Source organism: Uloborus diversus, chromosome 1 (genome assembly GCF_026930045.1).
Source record: "Uloborus diversus isolate 005 chromosome 1, Udiv.v.3.1, whole genome shotgun sequence".
Taxonomy (NCBI): Eukaryota; Metazoa; Arthropoda; class Arachnida; order Araneae; family Uloboridae; genus Uloborus; species Uloborus diversus.
In genome coordinates this window covers 126,330,057-126,351,433 of record NC_072731.1, presented here as the reverse complement: position 1 = coordinate 126,351,433, position 21,377 = coordinate 126,330,057, and the positions used below count along the sequence as shown (strand labels likewise).

Below are 21,377 nucleotides of genomic sequence, written 5' to 3'. Positions count from 1 at the left end.
CCAGCAGTTTTGGGTTCGAAAAATGTCTGAAACTGCTTGGGTGTCAAATTAAAGTAACAAATCAGACAGGAATAAGGGCCCTAAAGGGGCATAAACGTTAGAAATTAATTTCATAAGCAATGAAAAAGGGTAATATTTCAAACATTTACTTTCAAAATTATTGATGAATTGAAGAAAACTACTGAAATCGTTTACATTTTATTCATAAGTGTTTGAACATAACGTAGACGGGTAATTATGTCGACATTTTATGTGAGGGTACCCCCATGACCCTACCCTCATATCCGCCACTGTGGACATAACGCAGTTTTTTTTTTTTTTTTTGTACCAAATGTCGCATGTGTGCTTTTATTGCTTTTTTTCTTTCTCATTGTCCATGATTGCGGTTACTGCGTTGAGTACACGCTGTTGGTTTTCAACACAGCATCTGTTGAAATACGTGTTTATAACCAACGCATTTCAAGTACTCTTTAGTGTACTCGTTGTTTAAAATCTATTATCTTCATTAAAATATACAATTTTGTTGACAATATGCATGAAACGCCTTGGTGAGGGCTAGATCTAGGAACTGATGGGTTCGAATCTCAGCGCTCCCACGATTGAGTCTTTGTGATTGTCAGTCAGATTGTGCTGTGCGTCAAATAATAATTTATCTTCGTAAAAACGAAGAAGATTATGCAGTGACGCACATGTAATTTGATGCAAATAAATTCATTAAAAACACAATATGCTATTCAGCAGAGATGAATCCTGAAAATGTTTCTCTTGAATGATGAAGTTTCAATCATATCGCGTGTCTTTACGACAATCATTGTATTATTTTTTTTTTTTGGGGGGGGGGGGGGTTCTCAGAAAATCTTGCCTATCTTCATTCTTCAGCAACTTGTGAGGAAAATGCACTATAGAATATACTTCTATTGGCTTTTAGATGTGTCTTAAAAACCTTTTATCTGATTATTACAATTTCAATTCCATCCATATATCAGTTGGTAAATTTCACGACAATGGACAGCTATTGAAAGTTCCTAATTTAAAAATAGTTTCCCAATACTCTAACTTGGGGGGAAAAAGGATCGAGCCTTCTACAGACGTAAAAGAACCGGATTGATGGTAACAAATCTTATCACAGCTTACGGATTCGTGTAAGTAAAATGAATTATTCATCTCCTGATAAGACATTACCGGAGACGCGTTCCTTGATGTGAGTTAAAATTTGTCTTTCTTTTTCTTGGCACAAAAGACTTTTTACAAATAGAAAAAGGATTTCCTCGTTATATGGCTTCTCCTAACTCGATAAGTTACATAAAAGGGGAATTTTTCTTGTATCGGGATACATTGCACTCGTTCTCCAAAATAAAAGGTTTTAAGATCTTCAATGTTGTTCAACTTATTTGATAACAATAATTTGTTAGTGAATTTAAGGTCAACTTAAGAAACAGTGGTCGTGAGATTCAAAACTTTGGTCTTTTTGTTCCTCGTTACAGTTTTTTTTCCCAGAAAACCATCCAGTTAAAAAAAAAATAGAAAAGTTTAACATAACTGTCTAAAACATTTTGAGTCTTTGATGACATTACGTAATGAGATACGGAAGTTCTCTGTTATTCCAAAACTGATATGCAGGCGTTTTTTATTGATTATTTTTATTTATTTATCTACTTATTTTTGCCAATTATTGCTTCAGAATAACGTTTTCATAGTTCTGATTTTTTCTGCTTTTCACATTTTAACAAAAAGTTTTCATTCAAGACTGCAAATAAAATTTTAAATTTTGTAATTTTTTTACAAAAAAATCACCTTGTTTGGAGATTTGAGAACTATACAATTACGATTTATAATTTTTATGTAAGTAATATAAAAATAAATAATTGAATTCAGCTAGAAACATTTATGTTTCCATTATCACATTAAATGTAAAGTATTTAGAGCTATATGAATGCTATTTCATATTTTTCTGTTCTATAACTTGCATTCAGAAAAGACATTATGACTATCTTGCAATATTAAGGCTTTAGTGTGGATTGTATATTTCATTTACACGGGTATTTAGTTTAAATACAGAGCAGAAAAGTAAAAGAAATTACTCTGGTAATTTGGTGGTTGATTTTGTGATAAACACAAAACTAGACTGTTCATTGTTTTAGGTGCTTACTCACTTTACTTTTACTGTGCTCATTATATTAATACATGAACACCGAAAGCTGACCTTTCCGTTTTTTCTCTGCTAGTAGTTACAAACGAGGGGAATAAAACTTTAATCTTTTGAATTGCAATTTAACATAGATGTGCACAAGAAAAAAGGAGCTTTTTAAAATCATTTTTTAGTACTGATTTGAGCAATCTTTTTTCATGACTTTCCTAGTTTAGATAAAAAAAAAACCTTTGAACATTTCATTTTCATAATAATTGAAAGATCTGTTTTCTTTTAAATTTTTTTTCTGTTATGAAAAATGAACATTGTTTGAGCTTTCAAGTTGTTTAAAACTGTAAAAGTGTACAGTTAAAGAATAAGGAAAACAAAGCGCAACGATATTGAACCGTTTATTGTAGGCTGTATTTTATTTATTTATTTATTTATTTATTTTGCTCATTTGTCCATTTTTGAAACGGAGCAAGCAGTTTTTTTTTTTTTTTTTTTACTTTTGGTTCCTCTTCGCATTTTTAATTTATTTAACTTATTTTCTCTTTCTTTTGACGTGTTTCTTATTTTATTTACCGATTCAAATTTTAGATCGATTTGCTTTTCATCACTAGTGGCATGATAATTATCATAAAACTTCTAAAGCCCGTCGAGGTATGCATTTCTCATCATTTTCTAAATTTCATTGTTTTTTGTAGCATTTTTAATTTTAATCAAAATTATCACCTACTTTCCCTGTTTATTATATTAACAAATCCTTGTCTGAAAGATTTCAATTGGCAAACGTTTTCAAAATGTTATGTCTAAATTGATTTCAACATTTCTTCGTTACAACTCTACAATTATTGTAAAAGATATAAATTACATTTTTGTCAAAAAATATTTAACTCGCAGCGTTTTTCTAAATTTTGTTATTGTTTACTGCAATTTTAAGCTAATTTTTCTGATAAATCTGATAATATGGAGACTAAATAGTTTTCGCGTATTTAAATATGTTATCATTTGAAAGCTTTGATTTTTCTGCATTAAAATGAAATTTGTTTAAATCTTCCAGTTTTCTACGAGCTTTAAAACTACTATTAAATGTCTTACTCCGTTTTAAAAAACGGAATAAGAGACATGCATTAACTCAAAATGAACTTGGCAAAGGATTTTAATTAACTTTGAAAAAAAATCATAATAAAGATGCACGTAATTCATATTCGCTGCTAAAAATACCAATCCCTTTTGTTGTCTTGGTTACGTTCCTTTGCTTTTTTTCAAAAATGTGTTTTCAAAATAGCAAATCAGGTTATTATTACACGTAGCAGTAAAATGAGAACGTTATTTTTTTTAACAACAGCTTTTCTTTTTCAACTTCGTTATTTTGAAGAACATGCCATTTTGCTTTCTAAGCAAGAACATACAACATTTTCGAATGATTAAAAATGAAATCTGAACGTCTCTTTTAACTCAAACTTCGAAATCCTTTTTAACGTTTTATCTGAAAATTACTTTCTCAAATATTACTCCGGTTGCTACTAGTCGCAACAAGCATTTATTATGGATAATCGATAACACAGATACCTGCTTTTAAAATTATAACCGTAGTAGTAACGGACAAAGATTTAAACAGTTTATACGTTCCAAATCACGAGACAGCGAAACAAATTGAATTACGCTAGAGTTTTAATGGGGAATGGAAATTGACCAGCAGTGTATTCACGTTGGAAGGTTGGACCTACGCTTCCCAATCGATGGAAAACATTTACAAGATTTAATTTTATTACTAACTAATTTGTATAATTTAATTCCTTTCCAGGGTTATCTTCTGATGTGCAGTCAAATACTGAAGGGCGCTGCAAATTTTATTAAAACTAGTTCTATGACAAAAATATGCTGGCTAAACATTTGAAACGAATAATTTGCAACGAATTATCATTAATTCATTGTAAAATGTAATAATAAATCTTTTTGTCTCTGTTATATAAATTGGAATAATAGAACCTGCTGATACAACTCAAACTCAATAATCTTTCATCGTGGTTCAAGTCATTTTATCGGCTGATACCAAGTTGAACGCCATGAGATGTCTTATTTTGGTATCTCCCCCCCCCCCAAATATACATACATTCGTACAAAGTAGAAATGTACACGATTTTGCAAAAAGTGTCCGTACGCTTTCAAAAACTAGAACTTTTTCAAATTTTTAGAGGAAGATCCCGCGAATTGCTCTGTAACTTTTTACACATAATGAATATGCTTGAACTTTTCAAATAAAAATACACTTATGCACTCATTTAGGGGATCAAACCAAGTAGAAGAAGTAAAACAGTTTTTTTATGAGCCTGCTTCGTAAATGGCAGGGAATGAGCTCTAAATTAATGAAATTAGTTTTACTTGCTATGTAAATTTATTCTATGGACTTTCGCAAAAGTATTATTCATCTTGACCAAAATATGAGCATTTCTTACAAAAATGCCTATTTTCTTCTTAAGTCTTTGGCTCATAACCAGTTGGAGAATTTTCCACAACATACCTCACCAAACTTTCAGAAAACGCGAAAGGTTGAAATAGGTATAAATGTTGAATATTCGACAAAATATGAACATTTGAAGGAACATATCTGTCATTGCGTATGTGAGAAAAACAGCAATTAATATTCTTAATAACTTTGCAGGAAAGTATTTTTTGGTAACTTATAAAATAATAATAATAATAATAATAATAATAATAATAATAATAATAAGTAAATAAATTATTAAAATCCGGCTGTGTAGCATAAAAATGTTGGAATATATTTCCGATGCAATGAGCTGTATTTCAATAATCCTCATAAAGTAGATATATAGGTGGTAAAGATACTGATGCGCGAAATCAATCGGATTTTATCACGACTCAGCAGCGTAATAACACTGAGGGATCTTGAACAAGCGTTGCTGATTTGTGATTTAAAGATTCATCGCTTATTTAAGAATTATTGAAACACAACTTACCTATGCCTTTATAATTATAACACTTCAACGTTCACAAAATAGTTGTACATTACAAAAAAAAAACTTGAAAAAATGACGGCTATATAATAATAGTGGTTTCTTTTCTGCAAGCAAAAGTTACCTTCAACCTTTTAGGTGTAAAGACTCTCCCTATGATTTTAACAATTAAGATAAAGATAATAAACTAAATAAACAAACAATATTGAAATTTTATAATTTTTCAAAGCTTTTGCCAACTATTAAAAAGCGGAAGCATTTTAATTTTAAAATTACAATTATTTTTCATTGCTTTTGGCAAAAAACTAGGAAAACAGAAGTATTTTAACTTCATGATTACTATTATTTTTCATTGTTTTTGGCAACCGGAAGTAAAACACGGGCATACTGACGAAAGCTAAAAAATAGAGCAGCAAAAGAATGTGAAAACTTTTTAAAAAGTCATTTAATTTTATCATTTTTACATAAATTTTTACAGTCAAGGTCATTATACAGGCAACATGCGGAAATAAAACGAAATGAATACATAATCTAGACACATAATCACAATTTCATACTCATGAAAGATAACATTTATTTGACATAAAGATCGGAAATGTAACGAAAACATGCAGGATATTTAAAAAAAATTCAGCATCCTTTTTTCATACAATACATTATTAAACGATGAGTTATTTTTAAAACACACACTTTTCAAGTTGCATGGCTAAGTGCAATTTTTTTTCCAATTAATTAAAATCTGTTTATTTTAGGCATACGCTTAACTTAATACTCTAAAAATATGAGAGAAAGCCAAAAAAAAAAAAAAAATTATACACATTTCAAGAAAACTTTCATCTATGCTTAAAAATTCAATAATAGGAAACTGTTAAAAAACGAAGGTTACTTCAAATGATTTTTATATTGATTATGCTTCTTTTTAAATAAAGATAAATTTTTGTGGACTCAGGTTTAAAGATTGATTTATCAGAACAGAAACGTAAAGATAGGTTGAATAAAGTTAAAACGTGGCAACATTGCATTTAAGGATCTGATTGAGAAAGAGAAACATGTTCCTATCATAGTTCTCAATAGTTTGATTTGGGTATACATATAAGATTATGGCACTTGTTTCAATTGAGGTCATACCGTTTGTATATTTTTAAACCCTTTAAAATGCTCATGCGGCGTATATTCTTACCCTTGAATGTGATATGTTGAGCGTCTTCACTATACATAAATACATAACCATTAAAATAATTTTACCCGATATTTGTTAGCACCTAATAACATGTGTTTTTAAAATTTAAATGATTATATAATTTTATGAACTCAAATGTTTTCCCCTCAAAAAATATTTTTTTTTTCAATACATATTGATAAAACAGTATGCGCTATAGGCGTATTGGATGGAAAATCTTTAAAATCAACTTTTGTTTTAGAGGAAAAAAAAACCATAACATTTTTTCGTATATTTTTTTATTCACTTTGCTACTATTGCGACATGGATGAAATCTGATTCGCTAGTTAGCAAGTAAAAAATTTTTAATTTCATTTGGTACGCAGTTTTAAACCATTATTCAGTCAAATTTCTGGGTTTTCTAAGAAGCTTTCGAGCTTTACAATAAGGTGATATACATACAAGGGCTGTCCGGAAAGTAAGTACCGATTGGGAATAAAACGCATACAACGACATTATTTTTCAAAACAAAATATCGATAAACATGGAAGAGCATCTCATAAAATACTTTTTTCTACATAGCTGCCCCTATAGTCCAGACGTTGTCATTACTGGAAACCATATTTTCTATACCCTTATCATAGACAGATGTGACCAATGAAGGTGGCCTGTTGAGTGTTGAACACATTGAGAAGAGATTAAGTGGAGGGAATGAAGACATTTTCTGAAGCAAAGCTCCCAAGTCACGTGATTGGTTTTAAAACAAAGCATTGGATGAAATCAGGTTTCTTTCGCTAGTTTCACGCGAAATATGTCAATCATTCGTCGTTGTTGTGTCACATGACTTGGCGTCTTTGCCTCCACTTTTGCTAAGCCAATGATTGGACTTGATCCCTCCATTTACTAATGCATGCTCTAAGGTTGAACACCGTTTTTTTTTTTTTTTTGCATCGTCACCATTGTCAAACCAACTGACATCAAAATTATGTTTCAAGCTCACGAGCAATTGGAAATTTGAAAGTGTGAGATCGGGGCGCTAAAGTGGGTAAATGAATTGTCCCAAATCAGGTTTTTGAATCAGGTTTTGAGAGACACCAGCTGAATTGCACCTTCTCAATTCCAAGAGTTGTTGAGCTATAATTGTGGTTTTGGAGGAAGGCAATTTGACAGCAGTGACGAAGCGCAAAACGGAAGTTTAACAGTGTTGCTTCACTGGTTGCGCCATTCTATCACGAAGAGAAAGGCTGGTCTTCCAATATGACGAATGTCCGTTTAAAACATTCAAAATTGCACTGTTGATCTTTTACTAAACACGTATTTGAGAAGATTAACGTTCGATTAGAATTTCAATTTGTACATTATTAAATCTGGAATCTTCCACATAAATGCTTTAAACTATTAAATGACAGTAAGACGCTTACAATAGTAGCAATCCTTGAAGTAAATATCCTTTACGTTACGACACAGAAAATAAATTAAAGTACATATACTCAAAGAAAGTTGAAATTGATAAAGCTTGTTTTGCCCCACAAAGTAACAAACAGCAAAATGTTTCAGTTTAAACAGCAATGTCTGTAAAGATTGATATTGGATTTTATTGTATTTGTTATGCAATAGTATAGAACTTCATGAATATTAAACTGTATTACAATTTTTAAGTTTCTGTAACATAATAACTTAAAGTACCAGTGAAAGGTAAAACTCTCCGACTTATTTTTTTATTATTTAGAAGCTAAACAGCTTCACATACATAGAGGACTGCGTGCCTAGCGCCTTGCCTCCGGACACACACGGGAAAGATTTACAACACAAGAGAAGGAAGTAACACCCAAGGAACCAACGGGAACCAAACCCACGACCTCAGGCTTAGAAAACGAAGCTTCTACTACAGAGCCACGGAGGCCCATCTCACCGACTTAAAAACATCAATATTTTTTGTACGAGTATCTTTGGCATCATCCCTTTTACATATGATTGGAGACCGCACAAGGTTGAGTATGAGACATAGAACTTACAATGTATTGTGAGGCTCTAAGAAGTTGAGCTCCGACTCTAACAATGTTTACGTCTGTTTCGGAAAATAATGAGGGGTAATTGGCGCTAAGTTGAGTTGAGAAACTTTCTTAGTAGTTTTTCAAAAATATTCCAACTAAAATCCGATCCAATAACACGTATTTTTTTCACTAAACTCCTCTAAAACAGGTTAATATAGTCAAGGTCACAGCTCAACTAACCATAGCTGCACTATATGTTTGAGCCAAGTTCCGGTAAGAGGAAAACTATTTAGATATTGATATCAAAACACAAACAGTTGTAAACGAATAGTAAATCCTTTTTATGTTTTATGTTTATATATATAATAAATTTAATTCTAATCTCATGTTCTGACTAACAGATTACGAATACAAATCATTTTCCTTTTTACAAATATTAAGCGCGTAAAGATTATTACTACAATGCAGTCTTTTACTGCTTCAATGCAGCAATAAATATCATCGATGAAAGTAGTTTTGTAACTGCCACTGACTTACAATAAATGATTTTCAATTTTTTTCATAAAATTCTGAAGGGATCGGTTGTAGTTTGTTTATTTATGCTTTCTTTATCTCTAGAGTTACAGGAGTTTGAAATTCCCCTTTTAAGGGACTTTTGCATCTTAGATTTCGAATATCATTCAATTATTGTAATACAGTATTTAAACTAAAAAAATGTCTGCATTTAATTTTTTGTTCTGCTGTTTCCAATGTCTTAACAAAAATCCTTATACAGTTTACCTAATTTGCAATTTAAAATTAAATCAAGGGTAAATGTCACTTTTGAATTTTAAATTGTTGAAATTTAAAATCCAAAGGAAAACACGAAGTTCAGTTAATCACCTTTAATTGTTGTTTGCATATAGCATATACAGGGTTTTTCATTTTAACCGCAAAATCTCTATTTTCGCAACCGTTAGTGCTAGATGCATACTTCTAATTGCAAAAGTGTTCAAAATCAGATGAGGAGTTAAGATATTAAAAGTTTAAAACAAAACTATTAATGAGTGAAAAAATACAAAATTTAACTTTTTATACGGCCCCTAGGTCCATTAACCTATATTTAGAGAAATAATCTCCATTGAAAACTATTACTGACACAAAAAACTTGACATTTGTGCGACTAAAACTCAAGGAGATATTCCAGTTAAAAGTTTTAAGGGACCACACAGAAGTTGAGATTGGAACTTATCGCCCTTTCAAAAGAATGACAGGTTGTCAAAGTAAAAAAAAAAAAAAAAAAAATAAGGTATTATATTTTTCATTGCTATTCAAAAATAAATGCAAAATTTATGCTGTGATACGCAAAATCACATTGCAAAACCTCGAACAATTTGAAAAACCACACTCTATACGTACATATAATGTTAAGCTCTGGTTAACCGCTATATTTTGCACCAAAAGGTGTTATTGACGGCGAGTGTAAAGTGGTGTAAATCACAAAACGCTGCGTTTCATACGTCGGTGAATATTGGTCGTACTAATATCAAGCTTTTTGTGTTGGAATTAATTTTCAATGGAGCTTATTTCTCTAAATATAAGTTAGGGGACCTGGAGCCCGTATAAAAAGTTAAATTTTATATTTTTTGACTTACTTTCATTTTTACTTCAAACTTTCAATATCTTAACTCTGCATCTGGTTTTGAACATTTTTAAAGTTGGAAATATGCATCTAGGACTAACAGTTGCAAAAATAGAGGTCTTGCAGGTTAAAAGAAACACCCTGTATATAGCAAGTTAGAACAATGTCAACGTCTTTTACTATTATCTCTAGCATTTCATATTGATTCTTCTAGCTTTAAGTAGTATGGCAATATATTGAACACTACTTCACAAATTGCAGTCAAAAAATGAACTCGTATTTCTAGATGTTGGTACTAGTTGATTTTTTTTTTTTTTTTTAGCATGGCGAAGATTAAAAAATACATATTTCTTAAGTCTTCAAATTTGGATTTAATAGTTTTTACTCTTCACCTCAAAGATTGATTGTAATCAACAAGATGTATTTTTAATCAGCATAATTTCTCCAGAAAAATATTTCAAATTCACCAGCTATAATAAATCCTATTGCAAAACATGTACTTTGTTGGCACTGTTTTTGTGAGTAACGTAGCTCTACGTTAAACTCTCAAACACGATTTCATTGAATAAGAAAGTTAAGAACTTAGGTTTTAGAACTGACTTTTTTTTCTTAAGATGATTTAAATATATAGTGTCAGTGTTGGAGCACTTGTTATTAAATTATAGGCTATTGCTCTGCGTGGGTATTTTTTTAATTTGCGTGGTCCTGGTCAATAAGCTCAGTTTGTATACTATCGTGCCGAGGTTGTTGTTAACATGTACTATTATTCAAACATTTATCGTTTGTAGGCTCTAACTCATAGTTCATCGATCAACGGGACTAGTTGTGATCACACTGGTTGTTGTTGGTCTCAGTTTTCACCAGGTACTTTTTTTGGTTCTCATACTTTTGTTGTAAGAAAAAAAAAAGGCTAGCAAATTTCTTTCACAACCATCTGTTTTTTCTCTTCTCTGTCTCTCTCAATGTTTTTGCTCAAAGTTTTATTTGTCCTTTATTTTGTATAGCAACATACATTTAAGTGATACAAATAGGTGTTTAATTATTTCATCAATCATTCTTTCCTAGATCAACACTAAGTTTTTCTTTTCTAGAGCTGGTTAAGAGTTTGTTGTCACAGCTATTTCAGATGATCCATGTAACAGTTACGGTCCTGGTTAACAGTTTTTCGATTGATAATTGTAAACAACTTTTCAGAATGTACTTGTCGGCTTTTTAGTATTTTGCTATCATTTGCTCCGTATCTAGACCAGAATACACAAACTACTGCTGTTGATTTTTGGCACTATTTAATAGTAAGGATATTAGGTAAAAGTCTCGATTAACGCGGTATTTTTTTTTCTAGTTCAAAACGCAGTTGCTTCAGTCGTCCAATAAGTTTCTTCTTTTGTCGTATGGAAAAAAGCCTTTAACTCGTCTTCATTCGCTTTCCGTAGATCAAATGCTAAAGAGTTGGCTTACTAAATGTTCGCATTACCACATATTCCCTCCAGCATGTTTACCTTTTTTAAAATACTTGTTTAACAGTTTAGAGCAATTTAAAAGAAATTAGCAAGTCTATTAAACTAAGCAAATCGGTTCTGTTCATGCCCCACTTGGACAGATTTCCCACTTGGACCAATCAATCTATGTCCCACTCGGACAGATTTCTATTTGCGATGACACTTTGGTCCTTTTGAGACATAAAATGCAAGTTATAGAAATAATGAGTTTCTACATTCACAAACATATTTACAAGTCTTAAAATTGTTTTAAACTCATTTGACTCCTGAAATGCACAAGCTCAATAACAGCATCGTTGTTACACGGTAAACAACATTTCAAGAAACCCACGAGTCCATGTCGGAGTAAGATCCCACATGAAAGTTTTAGTAAATAAAACGAGTCGAATAAAAGATTTCTGTTGCTCTAAATGGCTTCGTCTCGTACAGGTATTGGACTGTAAGAACCATTTATTGGACGAGTTATTGGTGGTTGGCACTTATAGTTGTTGCTGAGCCAAGTACCGCTCGTTGAAAGACTGATGCAGCTGGTTCGGTCTCGGACTCCACGATTGGCGTAAAGTCTGAATCCGGATTCGGCGTGTTCTGAGTCATTAAATCGCAACTGTCGACGTCCATTGCTTAGCCCTCTGCGGTCCTTCCATTGCTCGAGGTGATGACGGACACTCTTTCGAACCTGTAATAGAAATATTCTCAGAAATAAATTGCATCAAAAAATTCCATGGTTAATTTAACTTGTTTTCCCTTCGATAAAGCTGTTACAGTCTTCTCCAAACTAGGGCAGATGTTTCACATCGATGTATCTTAATATAATAAAAAATTTTGTGCGGACGTTTGTCACCATAAGGTTTTTAAACGGCTGGACCAATTTTGATCAAATTTTATGCGTGTAATTAAATTGTGGCAAGCATGGTTTTGAAGCGCGATGAAAAGAATCGGAAATGTTTTTGTTAATGAATTAATTAATTTAAACATTGGATGGTTATATCTCAAAAATGCTACGGAAATATGAGATGCATGTTCGAGGCGCCTGGGTACTCCGTCCCTTATCCTCAGGTGTGACTGCTATTGGAGAAATTCCCCGAGGGGAGAACATTGGCTGCTATTGGCAAGAATGGTAGCCGTTTATTGATCCTGGTGGTTCCAAGGGAGAACAATGTCGGAGGACAAGTGCACGGGAAAGAGGGGTTGAAAAGGTACATGATATGAGAGAGAGAAAAGAAAACAGACAGATTAGTCAAAGTTGCTAAAAACTTGGAGTATGGAGGATAATTTATTTAAAATATTTTCCTGACTTTTTAAGATAGGGAGGATTAACTTAAGGGCAGTTATGAGTTTATTAATGTTAATTAATTTATTTATTTCTTGAATGACTGAAAAGAGGTCTGAGAAATTTTGATCTGGGATATTAGTGAGATTGGGGTCAGTTTCAGTGGTTGGAATACCGTGTGCAGTATGGAACGGCGCTAATCCACACGGGCAGTATCCCGGTTGAAAAAGCGTCGTTTGTCTAGGATGATCTTGGGCTTCGGGAAGGCCTTGCAGCCCCTGTAAGAGACTGCATGGTTCTCTCCGCAGTTTGCACAACAAGATTTATCTTTAACGTGCCTGTTAGGACAATTTGCCTTGGTGTGCGCTTGACCGCACACCACACATCTGACTTGCCTGAAGCAATTCTCCACCAGGTGGTTAAATCTCCCAAATGATTAATATTTATTTTAACCTATTGTTGAGCGAGAACTGAAATAAATGTTTAACCCATTGCCAAAGGACAATAAGAAAGTCATCTCTGCTTTTTGTAATGAAATTTCCTACTGTGGTAATGAGATAGAGTGAAGCCTTCATATCTTGAAAGCAGCAATTTTAGGTCCAGTGATATATTTTAAAGCAAAGTACTGAAAAAAATCGGGTTTCTTTCACTAGGTTCACGCAAAACGCGTGTTTTTCATCGTAGTTAAACGATGTGACCGGATCGGTGCTTTAGGTTTCCCTAACCAAATGATCGGAAAGTACCGTACACAACAATATTTGTTTCTCGGTTGAAATCCATCTGAGTTTTGGCACCAATGGCAGGAACACTTCAAGGATTACCAAACTCATCAGTACATTATTAAAGGAAAAGATAGTGGAATTTGAAGACGAAACAAATTTTATTTTCGTCCAGATAAATTACAACAGGGTAGTTCTGTACACACAAGATCAGTACAGTGGAAGATTTTTATCTTTGGCGGAAAGAACAAATCAGGCAAATATATGAAGTTTTCGTTCAAAAGAAGGGGCCGCTAATTGGTCAGAGTTCGCTTCGCTCACTGACCGGCTGTATTACAGGAACGTGGTGGCTTGGTGACATTGGCCATAACAATACAGATGCGTGATTATTTGTTTACTACTCTTAATGTAATTTATTGTATTTTTTGTTTACTTAGTGAAATATTTTAACTTGCAAAGAATTGTTTTTTGGTTTTTAAAGAGTGTTAAGTCATTTTAAATGAAGAACGTGTTTATTTTACATCGGAAGATCGGAAGGGGGGGGGGGGTGATTTTAGCTTATTCAGAACTGTTTTTACCTTTATCATTTTTAAAAACTATATCCATTGGATTATTTTATTCTTTTTCATATGGGGGGACGTTGCAGCGGGATTTCTCGTTTTTTCTAGATGGGTAATTAGTTTTTTATACTTAATATCTGAGGATTATTTTTATCCTTTGAGTATGTCTGAAGGAACAAACCATACAATCATGAAAATCTTTCAAGTACGCGAGAAAAAATAGTTGATAAAACAACTGATCAGTGGGCAATAGATAAATCAAGTTATAATAAATATACGCATTCTGACACCAAGCAGCTTAAATTATTTTCTATTTACTTATTTTTTTTTCAACAAAACGATTCAAATACTTGATAGTTTATTGAAATTTTTCAACTTTTCAACTTACAAAGTTGAACAGAACAACGTCTGTCGGGTCCTCTAGTTATAAATATACAGTGAGAGGTGTTCGTCCAGAACTTATAGAATCTTCATTACAAAAACTAATATCAGTTTTGTAACGGAGCCTTATCTAACCTTGTATTTGAAGCCTAAGCTCTCAATTGTCTTACTATCCAAAATAGTTAGAACATACCTTTTAAAGGCCATTATGATATCTTACCCGACTTCAATTTTATTTTGTACAAATAATGTATAAGTTATATATTATCCATTTTATTGACGTTTCAGAATCCTTATATTAACTGAAATAAAGAGTAACTATTTTAAAATATTCTGCCCCGCTCCCCTCACAGCAAACTTCAATAGTATATTTCAGAGTGTAGGGCATCAAGGAATAAAAAAAAGAAACTTTTTTTAAAACAAAATATGGCTACGTGGAATGAATACGAGTAAGTTATTTATTCTTTAAACTATTAACAAGAAGTTCCGTCTAGAACTAAACGAGCCTACTTTCCCATATACCCATACTACTTTCTAGTACCTGATCAATATTCTCAAAAATAGCTAAAATCTCAAATTGTTTCAAACATATTTTTTTTATAATTTCAAGCTGATTTCAAGGAATAAAATATTCCTCACTCATCTAAAAAAAAAAGAAAAAAAAATAGCAGCACCTTTTAAACAAAGCAGCTAATACACTTTTTTCCATTAAAAAAATTCTTTAACAGCTTTCAAAACCAAAAAATAATAATTAAAACTAATAAGCTCATTAAAATAAATACAACATATCAAAAAAAAAAAAAAAAATCGTTTCTGTTCCCCTGTTGACAATAATAATTTTTTAAATGAATTAATGCACTTACCAAAATAAATAAAACCAATAAAATGTCAACTTAAAGAAATAATTTTCATTGTCAAAAAAAAAAAAAAAGAAAAAAAAATCGTCTGCGCATATTGTTATGTAAAATCATAAGTGACTTCGTGTTTATCCGCCGAAAACTGAATATCTAAATTAAAACTTTAGCGTGAAAATAAAAGCAAGTCATATCAGCAATAATTATTCCACAATTAAAACCATAGCTGCGGAGTCGGAGTCGGAGTCAATCTCATTTTCATATAAAGGCGTCGGAAATCCAAGAATATCCAAGAATCTGAGTCAGTCATTTGTCCTCCGTGTATATATTTTTGCCAAAACTACGAAGTCAGGGTCGAAGTCGGGGCGTCAGAGTCCGATTAATTGTCGGGCACAGGAGTCGGAGCCGGAGTCAGGTGCCCCTAAATTCTCGGAGTCGGAGTCTGGAGTTTGGCGTCAAGAGCTATTTCCAACAAAATTTGTTTAAAGTAAATCCGCCTTCAAGTACGGAATCTACATTGACTTTCAAGTTTCCCCGTAGTCGCTAATGTTAAAGGATTTGAACTGTTCAAAATTGAACGGAAAATTGTTCAAATCAAAAATATATTTTATGTACAAGTTTTTCATCAAAAGCTTTTTCCTACAAAGTTTGTTTGAAGAAAATTCGTGTCACAATTCGGAATTGCCTTGAATTTCCCCGTAGGCGCTAATGTTAAGTTTTTTGAACTGTTCAAAATTGAACAAAAAATAATTCAAATGAAAAAGTGAAGTATGGGAATGAGGTGTCCTCTCCGAGATCTCTCGAACAAAAAAAAGTTTGTTCGAATCGAACTATTCATTCAAAGTTATTAGGGGGGGGGGGGCGGACAAACAGACAGACCGACAGAAATTTTCCCCATTTCAATACCCTACTTTCCAATTTTTAATTTTTCGATATTTATTTAATTCTTTTATATATTTTGACTTTTTCTTGTTTTTCGCGATATTTTTGAGATGCATTAAGCCTTCTTTCATGCTTTTTTCTTCTTTCTCTGTCTTTTACTGGGAAAGTAGGCTAAAAACAATGTTTCAGTAATTTACAGAACTATTTTAAATTCAAGTTTTTTTTTCCCTTTAAAATATTAGTGGACAAAAATGGAAGAGATACATTTAAAAAAAATCTTCCAAAATAATATGTTCAAGTTGAAAAACAATGTAAAGTAAGAACGATTTCTATGCAGTACTTTACAAAGGAACTTAAATTCAACCAGGTAAAATTCAAAATTTACTTATTTTTATTCAAAATTTATATCACTTTTAAAACTTTTTTAAAGAAAAAAAAAAGAATTGAAAACAATATTGAAACTTCGATTTTTACTTAGAAATTTTATTTGTTGCTAAGAGCAAAAGGAATAAAAGTACTTCATTAAAAAGTTTATTATGAAAACGTTACATATTCATAATCAATCATATAAGAAATATTTCACAAACAAATTCAATTTACTTTGATTCATTCAATCAATCTCTCACTTTCGGCAATATGGTTCACTAGTTTTGGGGTGAGCAAACCTAGTCTTGGAGCATTATTACGCAGATTCTAATGACAGCATTACGCTACAACCATGTTAAGTTTGCCACAACTACAGTAACATTATTTCGAATTTTATAAATAAGTTTTTTTTCATACATAGGAAAGCGAGAAACAAAAACTTGATTTATAATCTACGATTTTCTCATCTTTTAGGCGCAAAAATTAATTTTTAGCCTTGTATAGGTGAAAAGATTCGTTTCTAGCGTCGGTGTTGATATTAAAATATCTGAATTCATCAAAAAAAAAAAAAAAAAAAAAAACAATTTATCAGGATTAAAGCTCTACACTACGATTTCTGAAATAAATAAATACCTTTGTTCTAAAAAGACGAGAGGAACGAATGTTTGTGTCATGTCAATTTGTGCTTTTGACGTTGTTATTTCTCTTTGACGAGAAATAACAATGTCAAAAGCACAAATTAAAAATTACTGCAATTGTTTCGGCGTTAAAAGGATTCAATGCAAAAGAAATGAGCTTATGAATGAAAAGACATCGGACAAAAGCCAAAAGCCAGATAAGCAAACAGCTTAAAAGGTAAAAATAGCGGTTTAACCAAACAACCAATGAGATCGGTTGTTGGTTCTTTATTGGTTTATAATTTTATCATTGGTTGTTTGGTTAATAAGATTGGTTGTTGGTCCTTTATTGGTTTATAATTTTCTTATTGGTTATTTGGTTAATCCGCTATTTTTACCTTTTAAGCTGTTTGCTTATCTGACTCTTGGCTTTTGTCGGATGTCTTTTCATCCATAAGCTAATTTTTTTAGCATTGAAAAAGGTGTTCCTTGTAACACCGAAACACGTGTCTGTAGTAGTCTGCAATTCGTTTTTTTTTTTTTTTTGACGTTGTTTTTTCTTACTTCATGCAATACTTATTATTTTGTTTTGCTTTAGGATTTCTGAGTTGAAGCCACTGGCTACCACTGTCACAAAAAAATGGTAGCCACTATCGGTAGCCGTTTTTTTTTTTTTTCTTTAAATATGCACGCAGCGCAAAGGTAAATAACCTAGCTAAGAAGGGAACGTTTTTCATTGTTGGTTTATAAAATGATAAGTTCGACTCAAGATAACTATAAAATGTATGGTCTGAGGCCTAAGAAATATACACACATAAAGAATATTTATTAAACTAGCTCCAAACTTCAAAGAAAAGTGCACAGAAAAACTTCAAAATTGCATATACCCAGATTCAAAATAGCAATGGGAGTCTACATAACTAGCGTTATTCAACAGCTAGAAAGAAAATGATCAGATTTTATTTTGGAAACATTCCGAAACATCGAATATTTGCCACTGAGAAATTGATTTTTTTTTTTTTTTTTTTGCTATTTTTCTAAGAAGAAATTTGAGTTTAACATATCGTTTTCTCATCTGCCTCTTTCCCTTTCTGATCCAGAGCTCAACAAATAACATACATCGAAAAAAAAGAAGTAAACAACGTTTTATCGCAGAAAAATTTATTGTTTCTGGGGTTTTAAGGAATCCTTTTTTGATAGAAAATATTGAACGCCAGGAAGGCACTTTTTATGGAGTTGGATAATCAAAAAGTCAGTATTTTAAAAGAAAAATCAATCACTTTTTTATACAGAAGCACAAGTTGCCATTTTATTTTCACATAGTAAAAGAAAAACAATTACATTAAAAAAATTTAATAAATCATTAAAAAAAACAAAAAAATCTCCATTTCTTCGAATTTTCTGACTGGCTGCCTGCTTAGTGCATATTTTCCGATTTCAGTATATATATATATATATATATATATATATATATATATATATATATATATATATATATATATATATATATATATATATATATATATATATATATATATATATATATACTAGCCGCCTGCGGCGACCAGCTGGTTCACCTTCTTACGCCATTCGCCTTTCTGTGCAAGCAGCCACCTACGGCGGCTGTTTGGCTAACTTGTCATTTACCTTTTTACTTCAAGTTTGCCGCCTTCGACGGCTGTTTAAATAGTTTGGCAGCAATGTTAGTCAATCCATCTCTATCTTTTTTTTTTTTTTTGTGCCATTCACATTCTTACGCCAAGATTGCCGCCTTCGGCGGCTATCTACTTTTACGATCTATCTCTAAATTCTCTTATTCATATCTATTTATTGTAACCTCCCCGCCTATTTCCTAATAGAAACAAAGATCACTCGAAAACCGCTTTTTTTATTTAAGTAGAGCAAAAAAAAAAAAAGCTCAAATTCCCCGTAGTGTGCAAAAAATAGGGTTTGACAAAGATTAAAAAAAAAAAAAAAAATCTCGCTGTTTTTATTAAATTAAATTCGCACAACTATGAAATGCAACGTAATGTAGAGAGACACAGCAAAAGGTCCAGCTTGGGGGGGGGATGGAAAAAGAAATAAAGGCAATCCCTAAATAAAACAAAAAAAGGAAAGAAAAAAAGCAAGCGCTGCCGGAAAAACACGTGGTCATCACGTCATAAAATGTAGAAGTAAGATATATAATTTTAAAAAAGATTAACATTGCTTGCGATTAAGATTCCATCGTAAATATCGAATCGAAATTCAAGTAGTGACGTCACAAGTATAAAAGATTGAAGAACGCTTTTTTCGACCGATGCGTGAAAAGACATGATGTGCTCAGCATTAAAAAAATTATTTAAAAAAAACTATTGCGTATTTTTAAGAACTTTTTTTTTCTGAAGAGGGCGAAATGTTTTTACTATTGCCAACTTAAATTTTAGAAATGAGGCTTTGATACTTCTCGCAGGATAATATTAGAAAAAAGTAAAACCCAGAAAAAAATGAAAATTAAAAGTTTTTTCAAAAATTCATAAAAAATGCAAAAATTGCTCTATCTTCAAAATTTTTTCATTCATCATATTTAAAATTACATTTCCTACACTATAGTCTGAAAAATATTTGTGTGGTGCGATTGGTTCGGGGTCTGTGAGGTAAAAAGTACTAAAAAGTGCAAAAAAAACACACAAAACATTAAATAACTTTTTTTCTAATAAAAATATCAAAAATCGAAGCCCGAGGTGCACATCTTCGGCAAAAACTGCACTTGTATACCAAATTTCATCTTTCTAGGCGTTACCGTTTTCCCGGGAAGCGCGCCACACACACACACACAAACATCTTATTTTATTACTAGCCGCCTGCGGCGACCAGCTGGTTCGCCTTCTTACGCCAGTCGCCTTTCTGTGCAAGCAACCATCTACGGCGGCTGTTTGGCTAACTTGTCATTTACCTTTTTACTTCAAGTTTGCCGCCTTCGGCGGCTGTTTAAACAAATTTGGCTGCAGTATTAATCAATCCATCTCTATCTTTTTTTGTGCCATTCACATTTTTACGCCATCTACCTTTACGATCTATCTCTAAATTTTCTTATGCATCTCTATTTATTTTAACCTCCCCGTCCATTTCTTAATGAAAACGAAGATCACTCAAAAAACCACTTTTTTTGATTTAAGTAGAGCAAAAAAAAAAAAAAGCTCAAATTCCCCGTAGTGTGCAATAAGTGGCGTTTGACAAAGAAAAAAAAATCTCGCTGTTTTTTATTGAATTAAATGCGCACAACTATGAAATGTAACGTAATATCGAAACAGCAAAACGTCTAGCTTGGGGGGGGGGGGAGATGGAAAATGAAATATATGCATTCCCTAAATTAAACCAAAAAAAAAAAGGAAAGAAAAAAAGCAAGCGCTGCCGGAAAAAACACGTGGTCATCACGTCATAATATGTAGAAGTAAGCTATATATAGTAAAAAAAAAAAAAAAAAAAATTGACATTGTTTGCGATTAAGATTCCATCGTAAATATCGAATCGAAATCCAAGTAGTGACGTCAGAGGCATAGAAGATTGAAGAATGCTTTTTTCGACCGATGCGTAGAAAGATATGATGTGTTCAGCATTAAAAAAATTATAAAAAAAAAAAAACTATTGCGTATTTTTAAGAACTTTTTTTCTTCTGAAGAGGGCGCAATGTTCTTACTATTACCAACTTAAATTTTAGAAATGAGGCTTTGATACTTCTCGCAGGATGATATTAGAAAAAATATAAAACCAAGAAAAAAATGCAAATTGAAGGTTTTTTTCAAAAATTCATAAAAAATACAAAAATTGCTCTATCTTCAAAAATTTTTTCATTCATCATATTTGAAATTAAATTTCCTACACTATAATACATAAAAATATTCGTATGGTGCAATTGGTTCGGGGTCTGTGAGGTAAAAAAGTGCAAAAAAAAAAAAAAACACATAAAACATTAAATAACTTTTTTCTAATTAAAATATCAAAAAATCGAAGCCCGAGGTGCACATCTTCGGCAAAAAGCAGCACCTGTATACCAAATTTTATCTTTCTAGGCCTTACCGTTTTCCCGGGAAGCGCGCCACACACACACACACAAACATCTTATTTTATTATATGTATAGATATGTATAGAAGATATTATATATATATATATATATATATACTTTTTTTTTTTCCTTTTTAGTCCTCTTCAGCTGCAATTTTCAGCTCCCATGGCATTAAAAAAAAGTAATATTTAAAGCGAAAATAACACTAGTGAATAGAAAAGAACTTTTTGTCTGCATCCTGTTTTAAATAGTCGATTCTTACTAATTTTGGGTCGGGAAAAAACGGATATGGTTATCTAT

The 21,377-nt window shown here is 31.9% G+C and overlaps 1 protein-coding gene across 1 annotated transcript in view; it reads right to left on the bottom strand.

Moving 5' to 3' along the window:
• Positions 1 to 11,703: 11,703 nt before the first annotated feature.
• The window catches only part of LOC129221141 (diuretic hormone receptor-like), a gene marked incomplete at its 5' end in the record, with an annotated part of 111,166 nt that continues 101,492 nt past the window's right edge, over positions 11,704 to 21,377 (bottom strand). Inside the window, one exon of the mRNA XM_054855590.1 lies at positions 11,704 to 12,058. Coding sequence (XP_054711565.1) covers positions 11,789 to 12,058 — 270 coding nt within the window. The remainder of the gene's footprint in view (positions 12,059 to 21,377) is intronic.